We start from the raw sequence: 17478 nt of genomic DNA on the forward strand, positions 1-17478 counted from the left end.
GAATCTTTGGATTAATAATTTGACTGCTTCAGATTATTGAATGTTCTCGATTGCTGCTTTTGTTTTTTCAACATGTCAAAACAAAACATTTAATTTGTTCGGTGTATAGAAATTGAGACGCTGATTATTTCAAATGAAAAATCCATCTGTTGAGTAAAATCTCCGGCTGTACTTCACGTAATTAAAGAATACCATCAGATCTTTCTAAACTACAAACAGGTGCAGTGTCTGTAGTTAGACTGTAGTATTTACGCTGACGCTTTACTGTGATATATCCAACTCTCAGTCGGCAGTCTCAAGCTTGAGAGAACGAAGCTCAACGTTTTCCTGCAGTTATGAACAAACAGTTGAATTAAAGGAGACATATCATGCTTTTAAATCCTTCCTTTTTACATATAAATCATACAGTTGTGGTCTATATAAAGCGGAACTGCAATGCTTGGGTCTGAATTCCTCATTATTATAGCTCCACAGGCCCCTTTTCTACCCCTTTTCTGATGTGCTTCTGAGAGCAACTCGTTTTGGGGCGGTCTCTTCATACCCCGCCTCCTCTCCAGGTTGCAGAGGTGACACTCGGTTCAACGCCACCCTGTTCGGCCATCTTTGTAGTTTACAGTACAATACAATTATCTAGCGGCGCAGAAACTTTATATTCACACATTATTTACAAAATGTCAACAAGGGAAGATTTGTCCATCCAGCCATACATGTTGGAGCCAGAGTCGGACCCGGCGGAGCCAGATGAAAATGACCATGATGCACCTGAAGAACAACGTCTTCATATGGATGTAACGCAATGGTGTGTTACTATATTTACACTAACTTCTCCATCCATGCCCACTACTACAATACTGCCTGTATTACAACGACTATTTAACACAGAAGTTACATTCTAATCTAAAACGAGCACACAGCGCTAACATATGAAGACGGTGCAACTGCTAATGCTAACAAAACAATGACAGGGACGTCTTATCATCACACTTTTTAGCGTTATATACAGCTTACCGAAGTGCTCTGTTCGTCGTCTCCATAGATAGAAGGAACTGACCGCTCAATCAGACCAAGTCTTTCGGCAAATCCTTCTTTATACTGGCGGAGGTTGTTGAAGCAGTCGTCCTTAAAGTGATTCGCGCACACAAAAATGACCTTACCCACAGATGTGGGTACATTTCTGTGAAAAATAAAACTCAACCAGGCACTTTGAAAAGGTTCTGATGCTGGGAGACGGTGTAACGAAGCTTGTGGGTTACTACATCCAACAACCGAACATTTCGACTTATCCTCTCGTAACTTCGGTTGGACTACAAAATCGCAGCGAGAAACAAAAATGGCGGATTGCTCGAAGTGTCGATGTCCTAATTTGGCAGTTCCGCTGAGAATACTGTGACGTCATTGTTCAAAAAACCAAATAGAGAATAGAAAAATCGAAACGGATCGCAAAATATGACCAAAACAGAATATAAAGATATCAACGGAGCACCTGAAGAGACTACTTTGAACTTTTCTGTACTTCTAAACACTCTAAATATACAACAACATGCATTTAAGGGCTAAAAAAGTGGATTTAGCATGATATGTCCCCTTTAATTGAAACGATGAACGGGTGAAATATGAAGAAATGTCCTGCAGTTGTTCTTGTTTGATCAAAGACACATTGAAGGTTTTTAAAGTCGTTTCCAAGCTGCACTGTGTTTTTTAGCAGGTCGGGTGTTTTTATCCTTTATGTGTGCGTCTTTAATTCCAGCAGTGTTTCACAAGCACAGCAGTTTATTGAAGCTATTGTTGTTTGAATTCATTCTAATTTGAATGATTTTCTTTTGACTTCTGCTCTGTGAGTTCTCAGTCGTTTAAAAACGTTCGAATGTCTTTATCACACTTTTTGGTGAATTGATTGCTGTTAATTACACTTTTCAGATTTAAAATAAAAAGTCATTTTGAATATGCAGAGCGTGAATGCACGAATACATAATGTACCATGGTTCATTCAGTCTTTAGCAGAATAGATATTGCACATTTTGATATTGCAGTAATTGTGCAGCAGGAACTTACCTTGCAGTTACTTTTATGGCTCTTGTGCTTTGTTTACTGTGTTTTTGTGTGATGCTGTAATTATCTTTATGCTGATATCTTGGTCAAATCACCTGGAGGTTTTTAATCCCAGAGAGTTCGGGTGACAAAGGGGAATACTGAGTGGGGAAGTGGTGGACTAGATGTTAGGGAAAGGAGCATATGAACTGAAGACTGCCCGTTAGTGTCAAACTTGTGTCTCATCAGACACGTGGGTCACCTGATCTGTTGATATTGGTCAAATTCACTGACTGACGTGAGTGAATTTGAGTCGTGTTGTACCGTGGCGTTCAGGGGACTTTATTGATCGGCAGGTTAAAACTCCTCCTCGACTGGCACCAGGAGACTCTCGGTGCCTGTTATTATTCCACACACGTGTTCAAACACAAACACAAGCGTTGATGTACAAGACCCTTTAAAAGTCCCTTTTTCCTTCTGCCCCTCTCCGACAGAGTCCTTCGCCCTTTCTGATCTGCAGATCAAAGTTGCCCGGAGGGACCCTGTTCAGAAATGTGGACGAGCGCCTTTTCACGGTTTGCCCGGCCCGCCCTTCAGAGAGGCACCTCTGCCACGGCCCGCCGGGTCCTGGGGGCTCGTCGCTGGCCCGGCCCGGCCACGACGCCACTGCCAGTGTGCCTGAGCGCGGTGCACGCCCGCGGGCAGCAGACGCTGGGGTCGGCCCCCCTCCCGGTGGCTCCCCACTCGGTGAGGCAAGCCCGCGCTCTGGACGAGGAGAGGCTAATGGAAGTGGAGTGGGAGGACGGAGGCCACAGCCTGTACCCGTTCACCTGGCTGCGAGACAACTGCCCGTGTCCCCGCTGCACTCTGCAGTCGGCTCAGGCCCGCATGCTGCTGCTCACCGAGCTCGATATTCACATCGGGGTGGATGCCGTGGAGGTCACCAATGACAACAAGGTGGGCTGCCGACGTGATCCGACTGCGACGTGTTCATACACGCAATACGAGTGTTCGACAAGGGTCGGCCGTAACATTATGACCACTGACAGGTGAAGGACGGTGAAAGATAAACTAGACCCAACCAGTGTGGTGAATGAAGCAGGCCTCAGATGAGGGGGGTCAAAATCATTTTGCTTGAGGATCCACATATAACCAAAGTTTCATCTTGAGTATGCTGGTGAAATGGTGCCAAAATAACCTTTAAATTTAAACGTCCATGTTTTTTCTTTGTTGTGACGCAGAGCACTGTGATGGAACTGCAAAACAGTTACTAGAAAATAACTCCAATCTCAACATGAAGCCAATTTTTATGAAGAATTCTGCTGCACAAAACTATGAAATGTTCCAGAAACTTCTATAGCTAATGCATTATGCATTCTTTTTTTTTACAAACTCACGCTGACAGCATGGGTTGGTAATTTCCTTGGCAGCAGCTCGGGTTCTCCGTTGCGTCGTGTTCACTACTCTGAAGAAGTTTCTTTAAAAATTCATGTTTTCTTTGATATTTTATAAATTGCTGAGTGGTTTAGTTGGTTTGGAGCCTCTTGTGAGCCTTTCTTCACCCACGAGCCTTATATTGGACCCTGCTGATATTAACTACACATTAGGAGTGTCCAATACGTGGCTCATAGTCCAAAATAGGTCATAAATGTATGTTTTTCTGATTGATGAATAGAGTCTGACTCATGGTTAATCTTCTTTTTGGATGTTATCGTTGACTTGTTACAGGTGAACACTGGCCGGGTCTTACTGATGCCTTGTTTTTAGTTTCTTGTTCATTATTTAGATGTCAATAGTTGACTTTGTGGTGTTTACATGAACTTATGGTGGAGGAAGAAGACACAGTGATGGAGTCAGCTGTATAAATCACAAAAAACTGTAGTTTTTGGAAAATAAGTAACTCACTCGCGTTGGTAGCCCTCATATAAATATAAAGATGGATTGATGTTTATCTTCCTTAAATAGGGATGAATTTCCCAGCCTACAGTGTTTGTGTGGGGCTCTGGGTCTGCAGTGGTCAACGTCTATCAAATTCATCCAAGAAAGAAAAGTTCCTATTGGGTGGCCCGGGCCTGGCTGGTGTGGCTCAAACTGATGCAGAAGTTCAGAAAAGAAAGACATCAGAGTACAGCGTGCAGCCGAAGAGGGATCCAGTTATCAGGCAGGTGATCGTAACATCATGGCTAATCGCTGCATGCATAAACATTATTGTTTACATTATGGCTCCAACAGGCAGAGAAGTTCTCCCTACCTGGTTTTAGACTGCTAATGTTAAACATTAACTCCCCTCAAGCACGGTAATTATGCCGTGCTATGCTGTGCAGTTTTACTGTTCCACTGAATGGTCGTATTGGGTATTTGGGAAGCATTCACTTTACTAGATAATGCATCCAGGAGAAAAGACGAGATTGGAAGATGATCCGCTGTGGAAACTTCTAACGAGAAAAAGGAGAAAGAAGTTAGAAATCGGTGTCAGTCTCTGGATTATCTCCCAGAATCACCTCGCCTGTCTGGTCAAATTACCGCTGTGGATGTGGACTCTTGTGAAATAAACTTAGAGATGATAACGTGTAGTTATGTTCAACCATTTTGTAGTTTGCAGCATTTCTGTTGTGTGTAGCACCACAGTTCATTTGAAATGAAAGAATCAAGAAGACTCCTGATTACAATGTGATTACTCTTAAAGTAAAGCTGCGCTTACAGCTCCTCTCCGTCGTCTCTTTTCAAATCCATTTTGGTTTTGTACAAACCAAAAAAAGATGGAATAAAAGGAAATATTTATGGACCTGACTCCTCCTTTTTACTATCTAAGAGGACTTTACAGCGATTTAATCACCCGAAGGAGCCTCTCGTCTCCCCGTAATGGAACCTCGTCATTTAGAATAAAAAGTCCTGCTGTCAAGTTTGGACATGAACTCGTGACTTAGATCAAACAATTCTCCTTAAAAGTCAAACTATAAAAGAATGAAGTTTTGTCTCCAAGGTGAGCAATGCAATGTTTAACTCTGTTCTCTCAATAATATGTGCTCTTGTAACCATCAGTTATTAATTTATTAAAAAAAAAAGGGATGAAAAAGTTTAAGATGTGACTCAACGCTGAGAAAAGATCTGAAGAGCCGAGGAGTCGATGATACAGAATCTATCTACCATATAACAGGCTGGGAGGACCACACAGATACAACACACTCATTTCTAGACACTTTGACGGAGAAACAACAGCGATTCCACGTGAGCGACGGTGGAAAGGAATGACTCTCCTCCTACAGCGAGAAACTGGCAGAGGAAGTGTTCCTCCTGCTTTTCTAGGGTATATTCATGTTTACTGACGAAGGACATTTCTAGATTGTTGTGCTGCTTTCTTTATTGTTCTGTTTTCATTATCAGTTAATTTGCTGGTGATTAACAGGTCATAAATTATTTTCATTCTCTACAAGTGTTGCTCTACATGTGCAGAACTGTGTTGAACTGGCCCGTTCTTTAATGTTTGGGCTGCATCTCGACAGCTGTTTGAAGGTGAGTGATTAAGCCTCGGAGGGTGGTGAGGTGAGACGGTCCAATTTTAGCAGAAACACGCGTTGAGCCTGACCTTTAAGTTCTCCAAAGGAATCACCCCTCTGAGCTCTGTCCTTCGCAGGATCCGGCCCCTGAAGTGGGACGCGGCTATAAACAGACTGCTGCTTGGCGTGACATTTACTCCTGTCCATTAAAAGTGAACCCAGCGCGCACGCTGAGTTCACTTTGCATTTTCTGCATCAGGTTTTACTCGAAAGCCCAGTTTAGTGAACAAAAGTGAAATCCAGTAAATAAGTAATATCCAGACTAGACCTTTCTGCCAATATCAAAGTGGTGTCATTAAAACTGCACAACAGTAAATTGTTCGGCACGTTGTTAAAAAAAGACACAAAAAAAAAAAAAAAGCTTGTGGTGTTTTTAAATGAAAAAGAGGTGGTGTCTTTCAGTTGACGCGTTGCAGCAGCAAAATATTACGAGGTGAAAAAGAGTTTGGATCAGAAAGAAATAAGTTGTGGCCCACCAGGGATCAATAAGCTTTTATCTTTCTGCAGGTTTCCATTGTGTGGCCCGACCAGCACGTCAGTGTGTTCGACACCGAGTGGCTGAAGAAACGCTGCTTCTCTCCTGCTGCCAGACGAGCCGTGCAAGAGGAGCTGTTCCTCAAACGTAAGTCTGGAGTTGAGCGCCTCAATGGGGAGCACATTGCCCACATTCAGCCCCACACTTTTCTGCTGGATTCTTTAGAAGAGCAGTGTCACTGCAGGATGTCCTGAGACGTTCTGACACCAGTTAGATCATCTCAGCCTTCTTTAAGATAAGATAAGATAAGATAAGATATCCCTTTATTTATCTCGCATGTGGAGAAATTTGCATTGGTACAGCAGGATAGTACAGAGAAAGAAAGACACATAGCAGGAACTAAAAAAAGCAGATAAAAATACAATATAACAGAAGAATATGCACACGGTGCCTATAAGTGTGGACAAGTACAGAGTATGGGAGTGGATGTATTGCACAAAAAGCGGATAAAAGCAGATAAAAGCAGATAAACATACAATATGATAAAAGAATACGCACACGGTGCCTATAAGTGTGGACATGTACAGAGTATGGGGATGGGTGTATTTTACATAGTAAATAAGTTCTTATAGATTATTATAGTTATAGCACCACTTCTTGCCCAGTTGGAGTGGAGTGATATTGTCCGGTGGTGGTGTGCAGTGGTCTACTGGGAGCAGGCTTGGTTGAAGAGTCTGACTGCAGCAGGGAGGAAGGACCGGTGGAGTCTCTCCTTCAGACACCGCGGGTGGAGAAGCCTGTCACTGACGGAGCTGCCCAGTGATGTGACGGTACCATGTAGGGGGTGGGAGACGGTCTCCATCAGGGATGAAAGCTTCTTCAGCATCCTCCTGTCTCCCACCACCTCCACAGGGTCCAGGGGGGGCAGCCCAGGACAGAGCTGGCCTTCCTCACCAGTTGGTTCAGTTGGTTCCTGTCTGCAGCCGGAGTGCTGCTGCTCCAGCAGACCACTCTATAGAAGATGGCTGATGCCACCACTGAGTCATAAAAGATGTTCATTTTGACACTTCTGTCTGAAGATTATAGACTTTGTTAAGCCACAATGAAAGGCATTGCTGCGTTCGCTCATTTTCCTCCTGAAACGGTCTAAAATCAGACGGCGTTTATTCACCTGGACAGGAAGAACCTGGGACTGAAATCATCTCAGGAGTCTGAGGGTGTTTACCTCATCTGGGTGGGATTGGGGAGGAGGTGGGCTCTCCTGCTCATGGAGTACCACAAACCATGCTTTCAATATAATCCTCCTCTAATTCACCTCATTTTAATCAACACATGAAGTCACGCATGAAAACGGGACACTTGAGGTTTGCGTGTCCGTTTACACAACAGCAGTGCTCGGAGACACTAAAAAGCACAACTTTTCAAAAATGCTCGGTCTCCGTGGAAACAGAGGAAAACAGAACTTTTATGAAACGCTGCTGCACACATGTGCACAACGACCATGGTAAAGCGTTTTTCTGCACATGCTCAGCAGATGGACAATTAGAACAATGTTTTTCTCCGGACTGTGTGAGTTTTATTGTTGACAGTCGCCTGCAGTAGCAATCCCAGTTTGTTGTCTGTCCATACCAATACCCTTCATAGCATTTTGTTCTCTCTCTGCCTATATAACAGTGGCTCTACATGATAATTACATCATTTTCAGTGCTTCTGCGTTGCCCTGGAAACTGACATTGTTTTCAAAACATGGAGATGTAAATGCAGAACTTTAAAAAAATAACTATTTTGACCGTTTAAGCTGTAATCCATTTTACGTTATATTATTTATTATTTTAAGCTGTTTTGGTCATTTTAGCCATTTTAACCTCTTTAACTGTTTTATACATTTATTGGTTGTTTTTCCATTTGAGCCTTTTTTCTAAACAGATTTCGATGCGTTGCAAGTAGTTTTTTTTCAATTAACCTTTTCTAGTGATTTTATTTCTTCCAGCTTTTGGGTCATAACGAGCCTTATCAGCTTCACTCACTAAAATGAGTTTGGGATGTGAGTGATCTATAAAGGAGATGTGTGGAAATGTTCAGGGAGCCACAACAGAGGTGCTAAAGAGTACTGCAAACTTGAGAAAAGCAGACTATCAGGAACAATAAGCAAATTTATTTCCATGTTATGTATATTTAATTTAAATTGGCATTTCGTTCTATTTTTGAGATCGTTGAAAAGTGGGAAGCGTTCATCTCCTCACAAACGTGTTATGAAGTCACACAAGCCGTCTCTGCTCTGATAAAATGGAAACAGATACGCTGCTGATAAAAGACTCCCGCTGTGATTGAGCTGCTCCGGCCTAAAACTAGTGATTAGCTTCTAATTGCTGTTGATGTAATGGTAAAAGAGATTATTTTTTAAAGGAGGCTATAAATCACAGCGCAGCTGTCGTACAATTAACGGGATGAACAAACACTGTCATGAATTACTGCGGTTTTCAAAGCTGCTTCTGAGAGCGGTAATTTGTCAGCATGCCCAGCTGCAGGTGGTACCTGTTTTTACACAAACAGCCACGGATCCGATGAAGCGCGTCACGGCCGACTCTTTCTGTGCTGTGACCAAATGCCGTCACAAACATCATTTTGCATATTGGATAAACACCTTCGTTGTAAGATCTCAGCCAGAAACGGGGGGAAAGCGCATGTATTAAAAGCAGCCAGCGTATTTATATGTTTACTGATTGATGTTACTGTTTGAACGTAGAAAGGTTTAGTCAGCATGTAAATCTACATTAGATCAGTAAAAGTTCCTACAGGGAGTGAGATTTCAGCAGTCTGGTCATTTTATTGTGTAAAGCCAAAACTTTTCTAAAGCGGAAACACAAACGATGCGTTTTCACTTGAAACGTCGTGTGAATGGGACCTCAGTGCTGCTTTTCTCTTAAATTATCTGTAATTAGATAGCGGCATTGTGTGTTTGTGTCGTGTGGCGCAAAGCTGTTTACCACCGCGAGTGTCTTCTTCATGTAGACGTGTCAGGTACATAAAGGGCGAGGGAATGTTTTGAGGTTATGTAGGGCTTAGGATTAGGGGCAGCTGAGTGTGTGCGTGTGTGCGTGTGTGCGTGCGTGCGTGCGTGCGTGCGTGCGTGCGTGCGTGCGTGCGTGCGTGCGTGCGTGCGTGCGTGTGTGCGTGTGTGTGTGTGTGTGTGTGTGTGTGTGTAGCCGATTGAATCAAAGTAAGTGTGGTTTTTTCCGTTCACCTTCCCGGGTAAAATGATGGCCCTGATAAAGTCTTTCCTGGTGAACATTACTGGTGAACATTACAGGTGAACATTACAGGTGAACATTACAGGCTTGTTAAGGAGGTTTTTCTCAGGACTTGGAGGAGAAGTGGTTTTACAGTACATTTACTACGGCCCAATACATTTTACAGACTGCCAGACAACCGAGGAGAAAGTTCAGCTGTGGAACAAGGTACAAGCTTCTCAGTGGAGCGGGGGATGGACCATGTGTGTGCGTGTGTACACACACACACACACACACACACACACACACACACACACACACACATACACACTCTTACACGTGGTCCTGAAGGACCCACAGGGCTGAGTGGCTCCTGCTCTGCTCCAGACTGATTGTGTGTGTGTGTGTGTGTGTGTGTGTGTGTGTGTGTGTGTGTGTGTGTGTGTGTGTGTGTGTGTGTGTGTGTGTGTGTGTGTGTGTGTGTGTGTGTGTGTGTGTGTGTGTGTGTGTGTGTGTGTGTGTGTGTGTGTGTGTGTTTTAGGGGAGCTCCGTTCACGTCGGGAATGTAAAGTAAAAGACTAAAATAAATTCCCCCCTCATCGTTGTTCACAGTCATGTTGTACTTTGTGTACTCCCTTCAGCTCCCAGCCAAGAGTGCTCCTGGAAGACAAAGCTAAGCTCATGCACCAAATCACAACACACACACACACACACACACACACACTCATTCTGGGTTTAATTATTTCCTCCTGAACGCCAGCATGAAATTCCTCGTACAGAGAAATACCAGGAGAAGCTTGTGGAGAGAAGGATGGTGCGTAGCGTTCACCTCCGAGGGTTTTTTCCTCATACTCTCGCTCCTCTTCTCCTTCATGACGTGAATCCGCTGAAGTGAAGTGCTCAGTTTAAAGTTCCGTAGTTTTCTTTTTCATGCAGTTGGCCTGGGTTTTACGGGCCCGGGTCAGCCTGTTAAAACGTTCTCTGTAGTGAAAGTGCGGCGCACTGGTGACAGCGAGAGGTCAACATGATAATGGGAGCTCTGGGGTTATTATTCAACCTGCACTATGTTATTCTCTTCTGCTTGGGCTGTTTCTATGGAGTGGTGCGCTTTAAAACCGCAGTGTAGTCTGGCCACAGCGCTATTCAAGGACACTTCCTGGAATAAAAAAAAATATAAAAATGATTCATTTAACTGATGAACGAGTTGTGGATTTCCAGCACGTGTTATCTTTTGAACAAATACATCTCCAGTCAGTTTGCCAAGTTGGTCTTTGTATTCCAAATTGCTATTGCAGCAAAATTAGCTGTGTGTGTATTTTCTCCGGTTTATTGTCCTTGCACGTCGGCGCCGCGCGAACCCGAACCGAGCACGTGAAGCGGAGCAAAGGGCTGACGTCTGTAGAACCGAGACAGACCCCCCTCTGTCTCTGCCATATGGAAAAGTGGTTTAGAGTGAGGGTCAAGCAAATAGCTGCATGTTCTTACCAAATACAAACACGCTGTTGTCAGTGTTTCCTTCCAGGGGAATGAACAAATCCCCGAGCCTGCAGATAACCTAGACGCAGGAATTCAGTTTCCAAGACTCGACTGTTCTTACAGACATTTTCTTATTCGGTCTCTCATGGTTACAGAGACAGGGACTTTATTTTACGTTCTGTGACAGAAACTTTGCCTCTTGTTACATTTCAATTGGTCTGGTTGATTGACTGATCCCACTTTGTGGTGTTAACTTCCTTTTTGTGTAAATGAATGTGTCCCCCTGGTAGCACACGAGGTTAAGTCTTAACCTCAGTGTGGGAGACCTGGGGTCAAATCACAGCTGCAACAGGAAGAGCATTGAGAAGAAAAGTAGATTCATAAAAGTATACTTTATGGGGAAATTACTCCTCTGCATTTAACCAATCCTATTCATGGTGAACCTGAACCTGAACATCATCAGAGTAATGGACCTCCTGTTGATAACCTTTGACTGTAAAGTAAAAGTCTTTGAAGAAACTTGATTTCAACAGCAATATCAATCACATGAATGAGTTACCGAGTTTCTCAATACTGAAGAAAAAGCTCAAAACCAACTCTCTGAGTACGTCACGGATTGCCTCGTAGTACTCCTTTGTATCAGCACTATATATGATGTTGTACCGTTTACACGACAGCGTTTCACATGAGAATGAATTGTTTTTGAATTTTGGTTTCAGAAAGGTTTTGTGTCTCGTCTGGAGGACATCATGTCTCTTCTTAAACTGGACAAACAACGTTTTCATTGAGAGGGTCTTCCGGAACATTTTACTGATTGTTTATGTGGATCGACTCCCTACGACATTGTTCTCTGAGATTCCCTTTGCTTTGTGGTTTTCTTTCTCGTCTTTGAGCCCTAAAGAAGATTCCAACGCCTATCGCTCACTGTAAATCTGATTTTGCTCTTTTACATTTACACGCTAGCATTTTGAAAACGATGGCCGCTGACACAGAAATGGCAAAAACGCTGAAACTGATGCGGTTTAGTGTGTCAGGCTAGGGGTTGTCTACATCGTTATGGATGAACACACACACACACACACACACACATGCACACAGAGAACAACGGAGAGTAAACGTACTGTGGCTGTCACAGCAGGTTACAGACCTGGAGGAAGACATTGTTATTGTCTTTCTACTGAGCGTGTGCAGAACAACCATTTACTTAGGTGGTAGTGTTTCAGAAAGGTTGCGCTCCTCCATTTCTGTTACCATGGAGACGGAGTCGTAGCACTTTCTTCAAGTTGCGTTTTCAGTCGCTCCAACCACCATTTTCACGTAATCCGACATCCGAAACGCAATGAAAGGTTTTAATTTTCACTTAAAAACGTTGTGATGCAAACAGGGCCTTGGATATATATATATATATATATATATATATATATATATGTTGCTTTGAATGAAATCTAATGTCCCTAATGTATTGTAGTGATGACAAGTCTGCTGTTTGGTCTTCCCATCATTTCAAAATACCTATTCATCATGAGAACTCGTGTTATTGCGGTATTAAATGAATACTGCAAGGTTATGAACATATTCTGCAAACTTTGCTGTGGAAAATACAGATATTTTCTGCTTTGTGTTCTTTCTGAAAAGAAACTTAGAACTCTTCATCTGTTGTCTCTGTCCTCAAACAGTCTGCTGTCGCGTTAGTGTTTTTACGTGTCAGAATCAGACCTCCACATGTCAGTCGCTTCTCTAACCAGATTGGAGGAGGATCTACATTCCTGGGAAAATATGTTTGGATCAGCTTTAGGATATTTTAATTCAAGGTGAGATCAAACTTTCTGGATGTGTTTATTTCTTTTGGTGGGGTGTCTTTAGTGCTGCTCCCCCTGATCTCCTCGTGGTTTCGTCTAAAGGGAATATCTACTAAACCAGAATGATGCCTGACGATGAAAACGGTAAACTTTCGTTGCCTTTGCTGGATGTTTGTTCACACGATGGTGGCGTTGGAAGTTACTAATACGCTACTGAGCAAATGTTCACTGGCCCCAGGAATAGTTTCTCTGCAAATTGATTGACGGCAGATCCCAGAATCATGTTTTAGGCTGTTCACTCTCGAACTCCTCCAACGAACAAACAACCATCAGCTGCATCAGTGGAGACACATTTCCTCCCTTCCTATACACGCTGTACTAGGTACACGCTGTACTTCTATACCTCGGTCTATTCCACGAACAAAGACAGTTTGGAGGAGTTTGGAACTGGTAGCCTGGCATGAAAATGACAGTTTTTCCAGCATTTCTGCTGAATCGTGTCGATGATGATTGTTTTCAGAAAGAGGTGAGAGGGAGTGTGTCCACCAGTTTGTCTGTCCTGGAGTGTTTTGTTGAATCAGATTGCAGCTGCTCTTAGTGGTGATTCACGAGTCGCTCCAGGGAGCACTGCTTCACCGTATTTGACGTTGAAAATGTGTTTTAGCTTATTTTTTCCATAAACTGTCGGTAACTGGAATTTCAGTATTAATCTATATATTTGTCTTCAAAAGCAAGAAGTTCAATAGGATATTGACAACACATGAGCAGAAGGTAATGCAGAGAGTGAGATTAGATTAAAACGCCTCTGAGCATATTTAGCTTCTGTCCTGGCCTTCAGTTCCTTCTGGGTCTTGGAGGGCCACTCGGTGTTCGCCGTCTTCGGTTGAATATATGTCACACGCTCCATAACAAACACCCTTCAGTCTAGTATGTCCGTCTCCTTCACCCGTCCCTGAAGCAGTCCCAACCTTTCACGTCACTGGGCGGAGAGTCCTGTTTCCTCCACGTTCCTGTTTCCTCTACGTTCCTGTTTCCTCCACGTTCCTGTTTCCTCCACGTTCCTGTTTCCTCCACGTTCCTGTTTCCTCTACGTTCCTGTTTCCTCTACGTTCCTGTTTCCTCCACGTTCCTGTTTCCTCCACGTTCCTGTTTCCTCTACGTTCCTGTTTCCTCTACGTTCCTGTTTCCTCCACGTTCCTGTTTCCTCCATGTTCCTGTTTCCTCCACGTTCCTGTTTCCTCTACGTTCCTGTTTCCTCCACGTTCCTGTTTCCTCCACGTTCCTGTTTCCTCTACATTCCTGTTTCCTCCACGTTCCTGTTTCCTCTACATTCCTCTTTCCTCCACGTTCCTGTTTCCTCTACATTCCTGTTTCCTCGACGTTCCTGTTTCCTCTACGTTCCTGTTTCCTCAATGTTCCTGTTTCCTCTACATTCCTGTTTCCTCTACGTTCCTGTTTCCTCCACGTTCCTGTTTCCTCTACGTTCCTGTTTCCTCCATGTTCCTGTTTCCTCCACATTCCTGTTTCCTCTACGTTCCTGTTTCCTCCACGTTCCTGTTTCCTCCACGTTTCTGTTTCCTCCATGTTCCTGTTTCCTCTACATTCCTGTTTCCTCCACGTTCCTGTTTCCTCTACGTTCCTGTTTCCTCTACGTTCCTGTTTCCTCCACGTTTCTGTTTCCTCCATGTTCCTGTTTCCTCTACATTCCTGTTTCCTCCACGTTCCTGTTTCCTCTACGTTCCTGTTTCCTCTACGTTCCTGTTTCCTCCACGTTCCTGTTTCCTCTACATTCCTGTTTCCTCTACATTCCTGTTTCCTCTACGTTCCTGTTTCCTCCACGTTCCTGTTTCCTCTACGTTCCTGTTTCCTCCACGTTCCTGTTTCCTCCACGTTCCTGTTTCCTCTACGTTCCTGTTTCCTCCACGTTCCTGTTTCCTCTACGTTCCTGTTTCCTCTACGTTCCTGTTTCCTCCACGTTCCTGTTTCCTCCACATTCCTGTTTCCTCCACGTTCCTGTTTCCTCCACGTTCCTGTTTCCTCCACGGCTGCCAGACGCTTTCGGGTTTTTGAACCTTGTCATCGTCTCGGGCCTCGCATTCTGTGCTTGTCATGTTTATTTAGTCGAGGTGGGAGTCATGACTAATTTCATGTCACCGGTACTTAAAAGGCAGATATAATAACAGGCTCAGTCGATGTTTCGGAAAGTACCCAAAAAAAAAAAAAAGAGCCCAAATACGTTGTTCCTGGCTTTTTATCCACTCAAAGCCCCCCCCCCCCCCCCCCCCCACACACACACACACACACACACACACACACACACACACACACACACACACACTTCACATTCTGTCAATGCAGCCCTCTTTCCAAGACGCCATTACAACTGTTCCCTGATTCAGTTAACTATTTGATTACTCTTCCTCGAAAAGGCATAATGACATGTCATTTTTCAGTAAACAGTTGAGTGATTGGCTGTGAATGGCTGCATTGAATCGTACTAACAGAGCTGCGTGCTGCTGCTCTGCCTCCTTCAGCTGCTCTGCCTCCTTCAGCTGCTCTGCCTCCTTCAGCTGCTCTGCCTCCTTCTACTGCTCTGCCTCCTTCAGCTGCTCTGCCTCCTTCAGCTGCTCTGCCTCCTTCAGCTGCTCTGCCTCCTTCAGCTGCTCTGCCTCCTTCAGCGCAGCGAGAACAACTTCTGTTTAAACCACACAATGTATAGCACTAACTTCATTTCAACTTCATCAGCATGTGAAATATAGAAATTGTGAAAGTCAAATTACTTTGTCATACATTGTGTAATCATGATATATAAATTCAAAATAGCAGATTTTTGGTTATTAAAGAAAACTGCTGTATTATGCAGTTTTAAAGTGGATTTCATTTGGAGTGTGATTTGAATTCAATTATTTATTTATTCCCATATTTGTAATTTTTAAATCCCCAAAATGTTAGTTTGGCAGGAATTTGGATCCTGTTATATATAAAAAATTAAATGTTGATGTAAATTTGGAAAAAATGTAACTGTAAAGTTTCTATTACCTTGTCACCAGAGAAGTTCTTTCAACATTTCAAGTGATTCTATATTTTGATAAATAACTAAAATATAATTGAGAAGCTGATTTTCACATCATTTAATTCAAACTTTAACAATTGCTTATATTTATCTATCTCATTTGACACATTTCAAGCCTTTTTTGTTTTATAATGTATAACTTCACCTTAAAAAGGTAATGGAAAAACTGATTCTGAGGATGTTGGACAATTTGTTAAGGTGATTCACTAGATTCTGTTTATTCAGAAATCCAAACCCAATTTTCACATTCTTTTATGATGTAATAGAAGAATGAGGCCTAATTTTCTCCAGCAGGTTGTTCCAGAATCAGCAATCAGACATTTGACCCTGATTCTCAGGACCTGAAAAGGAGAAATATAGATGTGATAAAAACCGTCTCAAATTTTTGGAGGGTGAAATAGTTCTGGGAAATAAGTGAACATTACGTGATGAAAAGACTCCCGAGACAACAGGAATGGAATCAAAAAACTTATACCAAATCCAGGGAAAGTGAACTATTTGCCCACCGCCATGGTGAGGAGGAGGAGGAGGAGGAGCAGGAGGAGCAGGAGGAGGAGGAGGAGGAGGAGGAGGAGGAGGAGGAGGGACAGGAGCAGGAGGAGGAGCAGGAACAGGAGCAGGAGGAGGAACAGGAACAGGAGGAGGAACAGGAGCAGGAGGAGGAACAGGAGCAGGAGCAGGAACAGGAACAGGAGCAGGAGGAGGAACAGGAGCAGGAGCAGGAACAGGAGCAGGAGGAGGAACAGGAGCAGGAGCAGGAACAGGAACAGGAGGAGGAACAGGAGCAGGAGCAGGAACAGGAACAGCAGCAGGAACAGGAGCAGGAGCAGGAGCAGGAACAGGAACAGGAACAGGAGCAGGAGGAGGAGCAGGAGGAGGGACAGGGGAGGAGCAGGAGCAGGAGCAGGAACAGGAACAGGAGCAGGAGGAGGAGCAGGAACAGGAACAGGAACAGCAGCAGGAACAGGAACAGGAACAGGAGCAGGAGCAGGAACAGGAACAGCAGCAGGAACAGGAACAGGAACAGGAGCAGGAGCAGGAGCAGGAGGAGGGACAGGGGAGGAGCAGGAGCAGGAACAGGAACAGGAGCAGGAACAGGAACAGGAACAGGAACAGCAGCAGGAACAGGAACAGGAGCAGGAACAGGAGCAGGAGCAGGAGGAGGGACAGGGGAGGAGCAGGAGCAGGAACAGGAACAGGAGCAGGAGCAGGAGGAGGAGCAGGAACAGGAACAGGAGCAGCAGCAGGAGGAGGGACAGGAGGAGGAGCAGGAGCAGGAACCTTTTTGAAAAGTTTTATTTTTCTCCATTTCCACTGAGACATTTACCGTCATCATGTAAATGAGCCCCAAAATACAACAAACTCAAGTCAGAGCTCGGGCTGCGCAAAAACTCCATTCAGTCAATTTATCAAATTTTGCAGCTAAAAAACATTTTATTTTGCAAATTCAACCCCCTCACAGTTTTTCTGTATTTTTGGCGTTCCATTCTCCCATTACTTGTGGGCTTCCGTAGTTTCTGTTGCACTTTTGCTTAAACCTGGTTAAAGCTTGAATTTGTTGAATGACTGAGCCTCGTTTACTTTTTATTTTGAGATTATTTATTTTACCTCTGAGGTCAATCACAACAATAAAGTTGCACTTTTGACAATATATCTGATGTCTGCAGTCATTTTTAAGTGCATTGAGAAAACAAATCGAAAATTAAATCGAAACTGGAATTTTTCTTTTTAAAAAAAAACAGAGATCATTTATTTTTAGGCCAAATCGCCCAGGCCGCCGTTTTCACTTGAATCCATGTAAACGGTGTGTGGACGGTGTGTGGAGCTACAGCCAGACAAA

At 43.7% G+C, this 17478-nt stretch overlaps 1 protein-coding gene across 1 annotated transcript in view; it reads left to right on the forward strand.

Moving 5' to 3' along the window:
* Positions 1-17478, forward strand: part of bbox1 (butyrobetaine (gamma), 2-oxoglutarate dioxygenase (gamma-butyrobetaine hydroxylase) 1) — a 34958-nt gene that overhangs the window by 735 nt on the left and 16745 nt on the right. Inside the window, exons 2-3 of the mRNA XM_080458463.1 lie at positions 2523-2985; positions 6093-6207. Coding sequence (XP_080314589.1) covers positions 2581-2985; positions 6093-6207 — 520 coding nt within the window. The 5' untranslated portion in view covers positions 2523-2580. The remainder of the gene's footprint in view (positions 1-2522; positions 2986-6092; positions 6208-17478) is intronic.

The sequence above is a fragment of the Lipophrys pholis genome (assembly GCF_963383615.2).
Source record: "Lipophrys pholis genome assembly, chromosome: 2".
NCBI classification, from domain to species: Eukaryota; Metazoa; Chordata; class Actinopteri; order Blenniiformes; family Blenniidae; genus Lipophrys; species Lipophrys pholis.